Source organism: Sinohyriopsis cumingii, chromosome 4, assembly GCF_028554795.1.
Source record: "Sinohyriopsis cumingii isolate HCF-2022 chromosome 4, ASM2855479v2, whole genome shotgun sequence".
In the NCBI taxonomy this organism is placed as follows: domain Eukaryota; kingdom Metazoa; phylum Mollusca; class Bivalvia; order Unionida; family Unionidae; genus Sinohyriopsis; species Sinohyriopsis cumingii.
The window spans coordinates 10,714,663-10,729,208 of record NC_142964.1 but is presented as its reverse complement, the minus strand read 5'-3'; the positions used below and the strand labels follow the sequence as shown (position 1 = coordinate 10,729,208).

Here is a 14,546-nt window from a genome sequence, read left to right as displayed (position 1 = left end):
GCAGACAGAGGTAAGATGGCAGGGATCCGTAACGGAGAGAGCTTTTGACCACTTGGCCATTCAAGGGCCAGGTTTCATCTATATTGATAAACATAGTTACGATCATGAACACTCAAAAATTTAAAGTTATTGAATTTTTAATATCATGGTGTTTGCATAGGTTTACTGTGGGAACTGAACTAGTACCATGAGTCCACAAAACACACTGGAGAATACTTCCCTCTGCGAGAAATTGACAGAAATATAGCTGGAGTATAATTCACTGTGTAAGAACAGACATATATATAGCTAGAGTATATACATCAATCTAAAGAAACAAAGAGAAATATAGCTGCAGTATAATTAACTGTGTAATATATAAGAAAAAAATATAACTGGAGTATAAATCACTGTGAGAAAACATCCCAGAATTACTCCATTGGTGAAATAGAATAAGTGACAATTGATATATAGACAGAATTTGACACCAAATCTGTACAAGGGTAGATCACTCTTGTCTGACTTCCACATAGGTGGGCAGACAACCTCAATACCTTTCTTGCTAAAAACAAGATTGTGAAGGCTGGATTTGCAAGGTAGTGATTTATTCCAAACCTATTATGATCCCATCATTTACTGATGGGAAGGCTGGATTTGCAAGGTAGTGGTTTTATTCCTGATGTCTGGAGTAATATGAAATTTATCAATAAAGGCAAGTATTTTTACACAGCAAGATTTCTAGATGAGGTTTTTCTCAAAGGCTGTTGCTGAATCCTACACTACAATTAGGGCTTACAATAAAACCTTTCTAACTCAAACAAAAAAAAGTACTGATGAAACAAACCAATCATACTTGTCATTTCACGATTTACACTATTACATGAAAACATTGTGTAAGGACTTTGTAAGGATTTTATAAGGAAAAATGTCTTGAATGTTAGGACCAAACAAGATTTATATCCCAATGTCAATGTCAGTCAAGAGTATTATTGCAATGCCAATGTCAGACAAGATTTTTATTACAATGTCAATGTAAGACAAGATATTTATCCTAATGTCAATGTTAGACAAGATTTTTATTCCAATATCAGTGTCAGACACAATTTGTATTGCTATGTCTTTATCAAACAAGAATTTTATCCCAATGTCAATGTCAAACAAGATTCTTTTGCAACGTCAATGTCGGACAAGATTTTTATCCCAATGTCAATGACAGACAAGACCTTTACTGCAATGTCAATGACAGACAAGAGTTTTATTGCAATGTCAATGTCTGACATGGTATCTTTTACAATGTCAATGTCAGATAAGATTTTTATTGTAATGTCAATATCAGACATAAATGTTTTTCTAAATGTCAGTGTCAGATAAGAATTTCAATGCACAAAGTCGAACTGTTTTCCTGAACCTAGTATTATCATTTGTTCCATGTTTCTCTTACAAAAACTCAGTGTCAGTGGAAATTAAAGGTTCAGTTTGTATTTGATAAATCTAATATTACATATTACACGATATCCCTCCAACAGTTGGGGTTAATAGTTTTTGAATCCTATCAAAAATAGTTGATCTTTTTACATGCATTTTCATGAATATTACTGCATACATGGATCTTCAGAACTTATCTTTAGTTGTAATCATCATAATAACCAACTAATGATGCATCCCCTAATGACAATTAAGGTTGCATCCCATCATCATTTGCATTCGTAAAAACTGTGTGACAGAGAGCAAGGATACTGATTGCTTTTTCATTTAAACCTTCTTATTCCTCAGTCAATTCCGAGTCCAAACATTACAACAACCTGTACACTTCTATCATCATCACTCAAATTTACAGTACAGTTACATGACTTTACGACATCCTATCAAGCTTTCTCCTCATCACCCAAAGTAAGAAGCTTTTGATCACCACTGCCCTCTATGCTTGCATCAAGCTCTGCAATGCTACTCCGTTGACTAGACTGGTTACTCTCAAGTAGTCCCTCTTGTTCTGTGCTACTTGCTCGTGTTCTGTATCTAGACTGGTTCCGGAATCCAGTCTGCATCCTTTCACTGGACACCATGTGATTGTACGGAATAGAAGTTTTTGTCTTGCTGCTTTTACTGTATGGGTTAAAGGTCACTTCTGTTTCAAGTAAACTAATCGCGTTAAATTGAACACTGTCCTCACACTGCTTATTTTCTTGCAATCCAACTTTCAAGCTGAAAGCAAATCAATAATGTGCACCAGCAAACATATTAAAATCACCCTGTATGACTAAGTCCATAAATGTTAACTTTAACGTTCATTTGAGCTGGTGGGATGATTGGTTGTTAATAACACTTCAACACATTATTTGCTAGATCATGCTGAGGAAATGAGAACCAAAGTGACTTCCCCAAGGACACACCAAGGCTGTTGACCTGGCAGATATCCAATCAGCAACATTTGGATTTAATTTACAAGTCTACTGCTCTACTAAGTGAGCTTTTATTTGTTTGAGCATTGTGTTCTTTCACCATTCCTTATGGATTGGCATTTTTAGAAATTTATTTTAATTGGCACCATATACCTAAGTGATATGCCAATAATTACTAATACTTAACAATCTTTATGGAACATTACTACTGCATTGATATACCAATAATTACTAATACTTATGATCTTTATGGAGCATTACTATTGCATTGATGTGCCAATAATTACTAACACTTACAATCTTTCTGGAGCATTACTATTGCATTGATGTGCCAATAATTACTAATACTTACAATCTTTCTGGAGCATTACTATTGCATTGATATGCCAATAATTACTAATACTTATGATCTTTATGGAGCATTACTATTGCATTGATGTGCCAATAATTACTAATACTTACAATCTTTCTGGAGCATTACTATTGCATTGATATGCCAATAATTACTAATACTTATGATCTTTATGGAGCATTACTATTGCATTGATGTGCCAATAATTACTAATACTTACAATCTTTCTGGAGCATTACTACTGCATTGATATGCCAATAATTACTAATACTTACAATTATTAAAAAAGCATTACTACTGGACTGATGTGCCAATAATTACTAATACTTACAATCTTTATGGAGTATTACTATTACATTGACATGCCAATAATTACTATTACTTACAATCTTTATGGAGAATTACTGTTTCATTGATATGCCAATAATTACTAATATTTACAATCTTTATGGAGCATTACTATTGCATTGATATACCAATAATTACTAATACTTATGATCTTTATGGAAAACTACTATTACATTGATGTGCCAATAATTACTAATACTTACTAATAATTACTAACACTTAAAATCTTTATGGAGCATTACTACTGCATTGATATGCCAATAATTACTAATACTTACTAATACTTACAATCATTATCTATCATTACTATTTCATTGATATGCCAATAATTACTAATACTTACTAATAATTATTAATACTTACAATCTTTATGGAGCATTACTATTGCACTGATATACCAATAATTACTAATACTTACAATTTTTATGGAGCATTACTATTGCATTGATATACCAATAATTACTAATACTTATGATCTTTATGGAAAACTACTATTACATTGATGTGCCAATAATTACTAATACTTACTAATAATTACTAACACTTACAATCTTTATGGAGCATTACTATTGCATTGATATGCCAATAATTACTAATACTTACTAATACTTACAATCATTATCTATCATTACTATTTCATTGATATGCCAATAATTACTAATACTTACTAATAATTATTAATACTTACAATCTTTATGGAGCATTACTATTGCACTGATATACCAATAATTACTAATACTTACAATCTTTACAGATCATTAATATTTCTCTCACTATAGAAAGCATGTCAACCTCAATATCCTTCCCAATTTTGGATCATATGTCATACAAGTTTTGAAATTGGAAGAACAGTTCTGCCATATTCCTAACAAGTGTAAATAAAATTCTGGCCATAATATATTCTACACAGCATGAAATAACAGAAAATAAAAAAGGATAAAAAGCTAGAAGAAATGGAGAAGGATCACCACCACCACCATCATCACCATCCCATAGTCAATATCATCACTAATATCATTATCACAACCACATCATCTTTATCACTTACATCATAATTAACATTATCATTACCATTACATCATCATTATCACCACCATCATTATCACAATTGGATCAGTGTAATTGGTTGTGGTGGCTGTAAACTTACTTTGAAATAAGTTCTTCCAACATCTCCATGTACTTGTTGTATTGCTGCTTATCAAACACCTGGAAAAAAATAACGGGTTAGAAAGACAATTAGAGGTATCAAGAATCTGTAATATATCGGGAAAGCAGGCAATAGTTTGTGCACTGTCCAAAATTCTTTCCAACTGAGTTATCTTTGGAAAATGTTGTCCTGCGATATGTACAACTTGACGGATTGTATAATATCCGGTAACTGTGGAACCCTTAAAGTATATAAGCTCAGCAAAATGTACACAAAAGATTGCTATTTTTAATTCAGTTTCCCCACCCCAAATAACTATGAATTCTCTACCATCTAAAATGTTCTAACTGAAAAACACGATTTTGGGGGGGTTGATTGAAAATCACAGTGAACACATTTGTATTCTCTTGCTTTTTTATCCACAGAACTATTGTTATTGTGTTATTATGTTTCTTTGCAGTTCTATTATCATAATTGTTATTTATTGAAAATTAAAATGCATACAAGTCTGTATAATGGAGTATACTTATTGAAAGCAGCATTCTACATGATGAGTTAATATTGGTGAAAATTCTTGTTACACTCTGTGTTCATAATGAGTTAATATTGGTGAAAATTCTTGTTATGCTCTGTGGTGATAATGAATTAATATTGGTGGAAATTCTTGTTACACTCTGTGTTCATAATGAGTTAATATTGGTGGAAATTCTTGTTACACTCTGTGGTTATAATGAGTTATTATTGGTGGAAATTCTTGTTACACTCTGTGGTTATAATGAATATTGGTGGAAATTCTTGTTACACTGTTCATAATGAGTTAATATTGGTGAAAATTCTTGTTACACTCTGTGTTCATAATGAGTTAATATTGGTGGAAATTCTTGTTACACTCTGGTTATAATGAATTAATAATGGTGAAAATTCTTGTTACGCTCTGTGTTCATAATGAGTTATTATTGGTGAAAATTCGTTACACTCTGTGTTCATAATGAGTTAATATTGGTGGAAATTCTTGTTACACTGTGGTTATAATGAGTTAATATTGGTGGAAATTCTTGTTACACTCTGTGGTTATAATGAATTAATACTGGTGAATTATTATCTATCTTGTTACACTGTTCACTTTTAGAGATTTTGACAATATCATATACTTCATGTTGGGAAATAAACATCTGTGCTAAAAAACTGACACATCTACTTTTAGAATTACAACAATGTCAAATTGTAACTTATGTGTCTTCAATGCATGTACAGAACAGCAAGATAAAAGAATCTCAGTCATACACTGACCTCATCCTAGTATACAAGTCACATTAGGATGTACAGTGAAACAGGGAATTAGTCATGACTATATACATACATACCTTGGGACCATATCACTGGCCTCATCCTTGTGTATACAGGTCACTTCAGAATATACAGTGAAACAGAAAGTCAATGATGGACACATACATACCTTGGGACCATATCAATGGGCTCATCCTAGTGTATACAGGACACTTCAGAATATACAGTGAAACAGAAAGTCAATGACAGACACATACATACCTTGGGAACATATCACTAGGCTCATCAGTGTATACAGGTCACTTCAGAATATACAGTGAAACAGAAAGTCAATGATGGTCACATACATACCTTGGGACCATATCACTGGCCTCATCCTAGTGTATATAGGTCACTTCAGAATATACAGTGAAACAGAAAGTCAATGATGGACATATACATACCTTGGGAACATATCACTGATCTCCTCCTAGTGTACATAAGCCACTTAATGATATAAAGTGAAGCAATTAGTCAGTTATGATATACAATGAAACAGGTAATCAATCATATACAGTGGTCCTCCTCATTAATGCCCCCCCCCCCCCGACCAGCAGACACCAACTTTTTATTGCCAGAATCCCATGGCACCAACGAATTTGTGTTAAAAAATACCCTTCAAGAAAGGCCACTCTTTTAAGGTGACCAGCAGCTAACATATTTGTGCAAAACTGTAAAAGTTAACTCCTCACAAGTGGCCAGATTTTATTCTCATATGTGTCCTGAACCAATATTTTATTCATACGGTATGGTAAGTAATCCTATTATCTTTATCGATGTCTGTTTCCTGTTGTCAGGTTTTTCTTACTGAAAGAAGTGTTGGCTAAAGTACATGTACCACTAAGGTTAATATTACATCATTAATGCCAACATTTATAGGAAATGGAGTCAGCAATGTTGTGAGTTTTTTGGGGGCTTCACACAACAGTCGTTTTTTTTCTTGGTTTTTTCTTTAATGTTTACAACTGGACATAATTGTCAAGATCATAACATGGTCAACATAGGCTAAATATAGATTTTGTGGATTAACACAGAGAATTAACCTGAACAAATCAGAGTACCAGACAAAGACCGAAAAGTCATGTGACAGTACATGTAGCAAATTCCTTTACAAACAAGGCATTTTTTCAACTGTACGAAAGTTTTGTCTGCATAATTAAGTTGCAGTACTGAACAACTAGCAACATAGAAATGAACTGTTACAAAACCAAAGTATTGCCAGTCACTGTCATAACAATTCAGAAGTGATTCTGAGTCAAAACATTACCATTCTTGTTTAACTGACTTACCAAAATCCTGCACTTTATGATGTAAATAAATGCTCACAACACAAATGGACTGGTGTTAAACCACTCATCAAGTAAATGAATGTGATTATTGTCAAAACAGTCTTTAGGCACAATGTACCAGCCAGTTTGCTGCCCCCAAGCACAGATTCCATTACTGATAATAGAAAAAGGTATATGGTCTCATCAAGTGTTTTACCAAATGAAAAAAATTGTTTCTCCCAAATATAAAAATCCAGAATTATACCAAGCAATGTGTTTTAATATTTATGTAAGTTTTTATAAACCTACAATGTATTGTGTGGTGTCAATCGTAAACATGAGAAGGATTTGTGATGTACATCTGCAATCAAAACAGGTCTAATGATGGTGCTACTTAAGTCATCAGACATCAATGTTTGTAATCCAAGGATGCTATCAAGCTGGAACCTACTGCCTGACTAAAAAACAGCCAGCCAGAAACTATACCTTATGGACCTAGATCTGACAATGAATCAGACAGCCAGAGGCTATACCTAATGGGCCTAGATGTGATGATGAATCAGACATCCAGAGGCTATACCTAATGGGCCTAGATGTGATGACGAATCAGACATCCAGAGGCTATACCTAATGGACCTTGATGTGATGATGAATCAGACATCCAGAGACTATACTTTATGGGCCTAAATGTGATGATGAATCAGACATCCAGAGACTATACTTTATGGGCCTAAATGTGATGATGAATCAGACATCCAGAGACTATACTTTATGAGCCTAGACGTGATGAAGAATCAGACATCCAGAGATTATACCTTATGGGCCTAAATGTGATGATGAATCAGACATCCAGAAACTATACTTTATGGGCCTAAATCTGACAATGAATCAGACATCCAGAAACTATACCTATTGGGCCTAGACGTGATGAAGAATCAGACATCCAGTGACTATACTTTATGGGCCTAAATCTGACAATGAATCAGACATCCAGAGATTATACCTTATGGGCCTAGGTGTGATGAAGAATCAGACAGCCAGAGACTATACTTTATGGGCCTAAATCTGACAATGAATCAGACATCCAGAGACTAGACATGATGATGAATCAGACATCCAGAGACTATACTTTATGGGCCTAGATGTGATGATGAATCAGACATCCAAAGACTATACCTTATGGGCCTAGGTGTGATGATGAATTAGATACAGTACATGAACTGTCAACTTTTCATGAGTCATGACAGTGAAATGCAATTGTTATTTTTTTAATTGATGTTGATAAATAATAAATCTTGTATCAAAATGAACTGTCTTCTGCTTGAATTTGTCATGATTAGTGAAATTTAGGCAGGATCACTCAATATCTTCTTTTGGTGATCCTGTGGGTTAGAGAAAAATGTCACTGATCTCTACCATGTGTATATGTCATTGAGAACTTACAATGAAGCAGTCAGTGATGACTATATATATACCCTGGGACAATCTCACTGACCTAGTGAATATAGGTGACTTTAGAAACTACAATGAAGCAGGTACTTAGTGATGATTATACAGTGGTTCACATCTTATATGGCCACCTTTTCTGCACCAGGAAAGTAGACATATAAGACAGGTGGCCTTTCCAGACGGGGACTTTAATTTGTGACAAGTATGCGTATGTAGTAAGAAAGCAACAAATAACTTCAAAGCATTTAATATTTTCATTTAAAAGTAGCATTAATTACTAAAAGGTTCTTTTTGTCTTAAGAACTGACTTATTTCAAGTTAACAATAATAGCTCTACTTCATAAACATGAAATACGAAGTCTAAACTTGACAAGGCAAAACCATTTGAAAACATCATTTGAATTACATACATTGATGGCATTTAAAATAATTTTCTTTCCATTTACTCCATTTTCTCACTGATGAAGAATATTCTCCTTATATGTTACGATATTGTATATTTGAGTCTTGCCAACATAAAAATTTTCATCAAGAACTTTTGAACTCTTTACATTGTCAAGTTGAATAACTTTTCCTTTTTCTTCTAAAGAATTAATTCTCTATTTATGTTATGACATGTTAAAATTGTATAACGATTTATTCCTATGTTGCTAATTGCTCAGTACTGCAACTTAATTATGTAGATGAAACTTTTGCAGAGTCAACAAAATGCCTTGTTTATAAAGGAATTGATGTATGTACTGTCACAAGATTTTTCAGTCTTTGTCTTGTACCCTGATTTTTTCAAGGTCAATTCTCTGTGTATTAATCCACAAAATCTGTACTTTTCCTATGTTGATCATGTTATGATCTTGACAGTTATGTCCAGTCGTAATCATCAAAAGATATTAAACAAAACTCAACTGTTGTGTGAAGCCCAAAACTCTATCGCAACATTGCTGACCCTAATTCCTATAAACACTGGCATTAATGATATAATATTAACCTTAGCAGCACATGTACTTTAGCCAACACTTCCTTCAGTAAGGAGAACCAGACAATGGGAAACAGACATCAGTAAAGATAACTGGATTACCTACCATACCATATGAAATAAATATTGGTTCCTGACACATTTCAAAATAAAATGTGGCCGCTTGTAAGGAGCACATTTTACATTTTTTGCATTAATACACCGGCCACTGGTTGCATTAGAGAGATGGCTTTACTTGAGGGGTACTTTTGAGAACAAATTCATCAGTGCCATGGGATTGTAGCCTTAAAAAGTGGGTGGTTGCTGGTCACAGTGCCATTTATTAGGGGGACCACTATACATATATACCTTGGGACCATGTCTGGCATGTTCGTAAGCATCAGCAAAATGGTGTATTAGATCTGCAGGTGCAGTCTGCAGGTACTGGGGATATAGTGTCAGGAGATAATTCCTCACAGTCTGGCTAGGATGGCGCCCTCTGGTATTAACATTTTCACTCTTCAACACTTCATCTACAACACAGATTTTATATTTAATGTTCATTATGTATTACAAAATACTGTCTAAACTCTATTAAATATTACTGGAAAACACAGTACAAAAAAATAAAAGTCTGTATATTCGCCATGTGCATTACATATATGTAACACTGAAATAATGTCAATATTCATATGCAGTACATATGTGTAACACTGAAATAATCATTAAGTATAAAGTTGTGTCAGGGTAATTTAATGGAATCCAAGTTTGTGCCTCTCAGTTCAAATTCCAAACAGTGGCTTCAAATGATGTTAAAAACAAAAATTGACAATCAAATTAAAAATTAAATGTGTTCATCTTTCTGAACCTATATTCACTTGGATACTGATGTTATCTCAAATAATTCCACTGTGAAAAAGGTGCAATATGTATTGCTCTGTTTTGAATGAAACTGAGTGAAAAATTTAAATAGAAATAGACTTACACCGGACATATCAAGATTACTGATACTAAACCCAGGTGTCCACTGTGTCTCCAACTTTAAGGCAATCATATTAATGATGGCTTTGTTTAATGAGGGTGACAATTAGTTGAAGAACTACTCTAAACTGAGGCCCCCAGACAAAGGAACATCCAAACACACACATATGCATAATCATATAAATAGCAGAATGTATATACAACTTATACATATTCTTTCCTTTCTCTTGCCCATGTCAACAATCGCCCGTAATTGTTTAAAATAGTTCATATACTTGCAATATGCAATTAGTGACAAATAGATGGATAGTATATTTAATGATGCCCAGAGGCATTCCTGAGTACAAATACAGTTGTTCTCATTTTCATTTTAACTACATCTCTGAAGCCACTGGCTATACTGAGTATGGACGAAAGAAATAGAGTGGACATCCTAATGAGAAACCAAAACTTGAAGCAACTTGTTTACTGTCGTGTTTGATATGTTCAGTCTTTGATAGGTTATTATCAACCAAAACACCAAGTAGACTATCATGACATACCATCTGCTAATTTGAATCTTTCCATGTCAGACATAGTTCATTACTATAAAGATTTGTTCTTTTCTATCATGTTGAGAGAAGTATAATTTTAGTTTGACCAGTTTTTACTACCATGCCACTGTATGTGCACCAGTTGTCCAGTTTTTTAGGGCATCCTAAACAGTGACAATATTCTTCATTATAATGCCTAAAAATGGATGGCATACGTGTTAATATTCCTTAGTAGCTGCAAGATTTCTTTTCTACTCAATGAACATTGTCTCTGTGGTACAGGTCCACATTGACAACATCTTGGTTCTTGAGAAAGAAAGAAGTTTCTTGTGGTATGTACTGTAGGCTGAAGTCTTCACACAGGTCAATTATCAGATTATTGATTAGTTTCACAACGAGGGGCCCCGAGTGGCCAAGTGGTCTAAAGCGCTCACCATTCCGGATCACTGCCATCTCACCTCTGTCTGCGTGGGTTCGAGTCTAACGCTCGGCGAGTGTGGGTATGTGGGAAAGCCTGCCAGTAGCTTCTCGTGGGTCGGTGGTTCTTCCCTGGGTTTTCTAGGGTTCTTCCTCCACCAGTTATACTGGCCACCATGTATAGCCTATCCTGTGCTGAAAAATGGCGTTAAACCCTAGAACAACAACAACAAGAACAACAGTTTCACAACGGTGTCCACATGAAAAGGTAGTCCTGATATCATCTCAGCAGCATGACCTAGCAGCATAAACATTTTAACCTGTTCTAATTTGATACAGTGTCCATCCATCACTAATGTCAATTCCACCTACTAAACTTATAATTTGATTGTATTTGGTTAGGTCTGTAATCATTATTCATTTGGTAATGTTATTGACTGTTACACCTCTACAATTCTGTACATCTGTTTTAATAAGTCTCCTTTGTGCAATGCCTTTCATCACTGAGGAGATAATTATAAGAGTCCTATCTTCTGGCTTGTGATTACCTCTCTTGGATTCTGGTTCATACTGCAAACACAGATCACTTAGGAAGAGGTGCTAAATTTGATGTCTTACTTGTGTGCGCTAGTGAAGTGAGCTGGTGTTGACACATTTGTGTGAGCTAGTGGAGCTGGTGTTGAAAAATTTGTGTGTGCTGTTGGAAAATCAGTTGCTGATGCTGGCAATAGATTTGTCTGACCAGAGGATAGAGATGTACTGTTGTTGATGTTGCAGGTGTGACACTTGTTCAAGAGAGGAGTACTGTCACTCGCAATGCTGGCATATTTTGGAAAATCAGTTTTTACCTGTATGGTCAATTAACATTTTCTCTTGACTGGCATTAGGACTGACCATGTCTGAACAAACAATATTGTTACTGTTTGGGGATCTGTCTGGATGTCTGTTTGGGGCTCTGTCTGGATTGCTGTTTCACATGATGTTACTTGCTCATTATTAATCCTTCCCTGTGCTAACTTGATCGTTGTTCCAACTGTTCAATTTGGGCCTCCAAGTTCCGAATTGTTCTTTGATGTCCACACATGACACATGGAGGAATCACAGTTTTAACCCATCACTGAAATGATCTTCTGAACCTGACCCCAATACGATGTCTGACTCGACACCAAGGTAGAATATAGCATTCAGTCGATTCGAACCCAAACCAAACTTAAGGAAGAATTAATATGATTGCAACCCTTGACCAAACATCATGAAGAATCAACCTCATTCTAACTCAAGACCATACATAATGAAGAATCAACCTCATTCTAACTCAAGACCAAACATAATGAAGAATGAACCTCATTCTAACTCAAGACCATACATAATGAAGAATCAACCTCATTCTAACTCAAGACCAAACATAATCAAGAATCAACCTCATTGTAACCCTAGATTATACATAATGAAGAATCAACCTCATTGTAACCCTAGACTAAACATAATGAAGAATCAACCTCATTCTAACTAAAGACCAAACATAATGAAGAATCAACCTCATTCTAACTCAAAACCAAACATAATTAAGAAACAACCTCACTGATACCCCAGACTAAACATAATGATGAATCAACCTCATTGTAACCCTAGACCAAACATAATCAAGAATCAACCTCATTGTACCTCATTGTAACCCTAGACAAAACAAATGAAGTATCAACCTCATTGTAACCCTATATCAAACATAATCAAGAATCAATCTCATTGTAACCCTAGACAAAACATAATAAAATATCAACCTCATTGTAACCCTAGACCAAACATAATCAAGAATTAACCTCATTGCAACCCTAGACCAAACTTAATGAAGAATCAACCTCGTTGTAACTCTAGACCAAACTTAATGAAGTATCAACCTAATTGTAACCCGAGACAAAACATAATGAAGAATCAACCTCATTGTAACTCTAGATCAAACATAATCAAGAATCAACCTCATTGTAACCCAAGAAAAAACATAATCAAGAATCAACCTCATTGTAACTCTGGAACAAAGATAATGAAGAATCAACCTCATTGTAACCCTAGACAAAACATAATGAAGAATCAACCTCATTGTAACTCTAGACCAAACATAATGAAGAATCAACCTCACTATAACCCTAGACCAAACATAATGAAGAATCAACCTCATTGTAACCCTAGACAAAACATAATGAAGAAACAACCTCATTGTAACCCTAGACCAAACATAATGAAGAATCAACCTCATTGTAACTCTAGACAAAACATAATGAAGAATGAACTTCATTGTAACTCTAGACCAAACATAATGAAGAATGAACCTCATTGTAACCCTAGACCAAACATAATGAAGAATCAACCTCACTATAACCCTAAACAAAACATAATGAAGAATCAACCTCATTGTAACCCTAGACCAAACATAATGAAGAATCAACCTCACTGGAACCCTATACCAAACATAATGAAGAATCAACCTCATTGTAACCCTAGACAAAACATAATGAAGAATCAACCTCATTGTAACTCGAGACCAAACATACTGAAGAATCGACCTCATTGTAACCCTAGACCAAACATAATGAAGAATCAACCTCATTGTAACCCTACACAAAATATAATGAATTATCAATTTCATTTTAACTCTAGACCAAATGTAATGAAAAATCGACCTCATTGTAACCCTAGACAAAACATAATGAAGAATCAACCTCATTGTAACTCGAGACCAAACATAATGAAGCATCAACCTCATTGTACCCCTAAACCAAACAAAATGAAGTATCAACTTCATTTTAACTCTAGACAAAACATAATGAAGAATGAACCTCATTGTAACCCTAGACCAAACATAATGAAGAATCAACCTCATTGTAACCCTAGACAAAACATAATGAAGAATCAACCTCATTGTAACCTTAGACAAAACATAATGAAGAATCAACCTCATTGTAACTCGAGAAAAAACATAATGAAGAATCGACCTCATTGCAACCCTAGACAAAACATAATGAACAATCAACCTCAATGTAACTCGAGACCAAACATAATGAAGAATTGACCTCATTCTAACTCAAGACCAAACATAATGAAGAATCAACCTCATTTTAACTCAAAACCAAACATAATTAAGAAACAACCTCAGTGATAACCCAGACTAAACATAATGATGAATCAACCTCATTGTAGCCCTAGACCAAACATAATCAAGAATCAACCTCATTGTAACACTAGACAAAACATAATGAAGCATCAACCTCATTGTAACCCTAGACCAAACATAATCAAGAATCAATCTCATTGTTACCCTAGACAAAACATAATGAAGTATCAACCTCATTGTAACCCTAGACCAAACATAATAAAGAATCAACCTCATTGTAACCCTA

At 34.4% G+C, this 14,546-nt stretch overlaps 1 protein-coding gene across 3 annotated transcripts in view; it reads right to left on the bottom strand.

Annotated features, from left to right (window-relative positions):
- Positions 1–1,215: 1,215 nt before the first annotated feature.
- The window catches only part of LOC149800620 (lipid transport auxiliary protein 1-like), a 41,962-nt gene continuing 28,631 nt past the window's right edge, over positions 1,216–14,546 (bottom strand). For all 3 annotated transcript variants that reach the window (XM_089954609.1, XM_089954610.1, XM_089954612.1), the window contains exons 6-8: positions 9,590–9,753; positions 4,226–4,284; positions 1,216–2,181 (exon numbers count right to left, since the gene is read on the bottom strand). In XM_089954609.1, the coding sequence (XP_089810735.1) occupies positions 1,845–2,181; positions 4,226–4,284; positions 9,590–9,753 (560 nt within the window). In that variant the 3' untranslated portion in view covers positions 1,216–1,844. The remainder of the gene's footprint in view (positions 2,182–4,225; positions 4,285–9,589; positions 9,754–14,546) is intronic.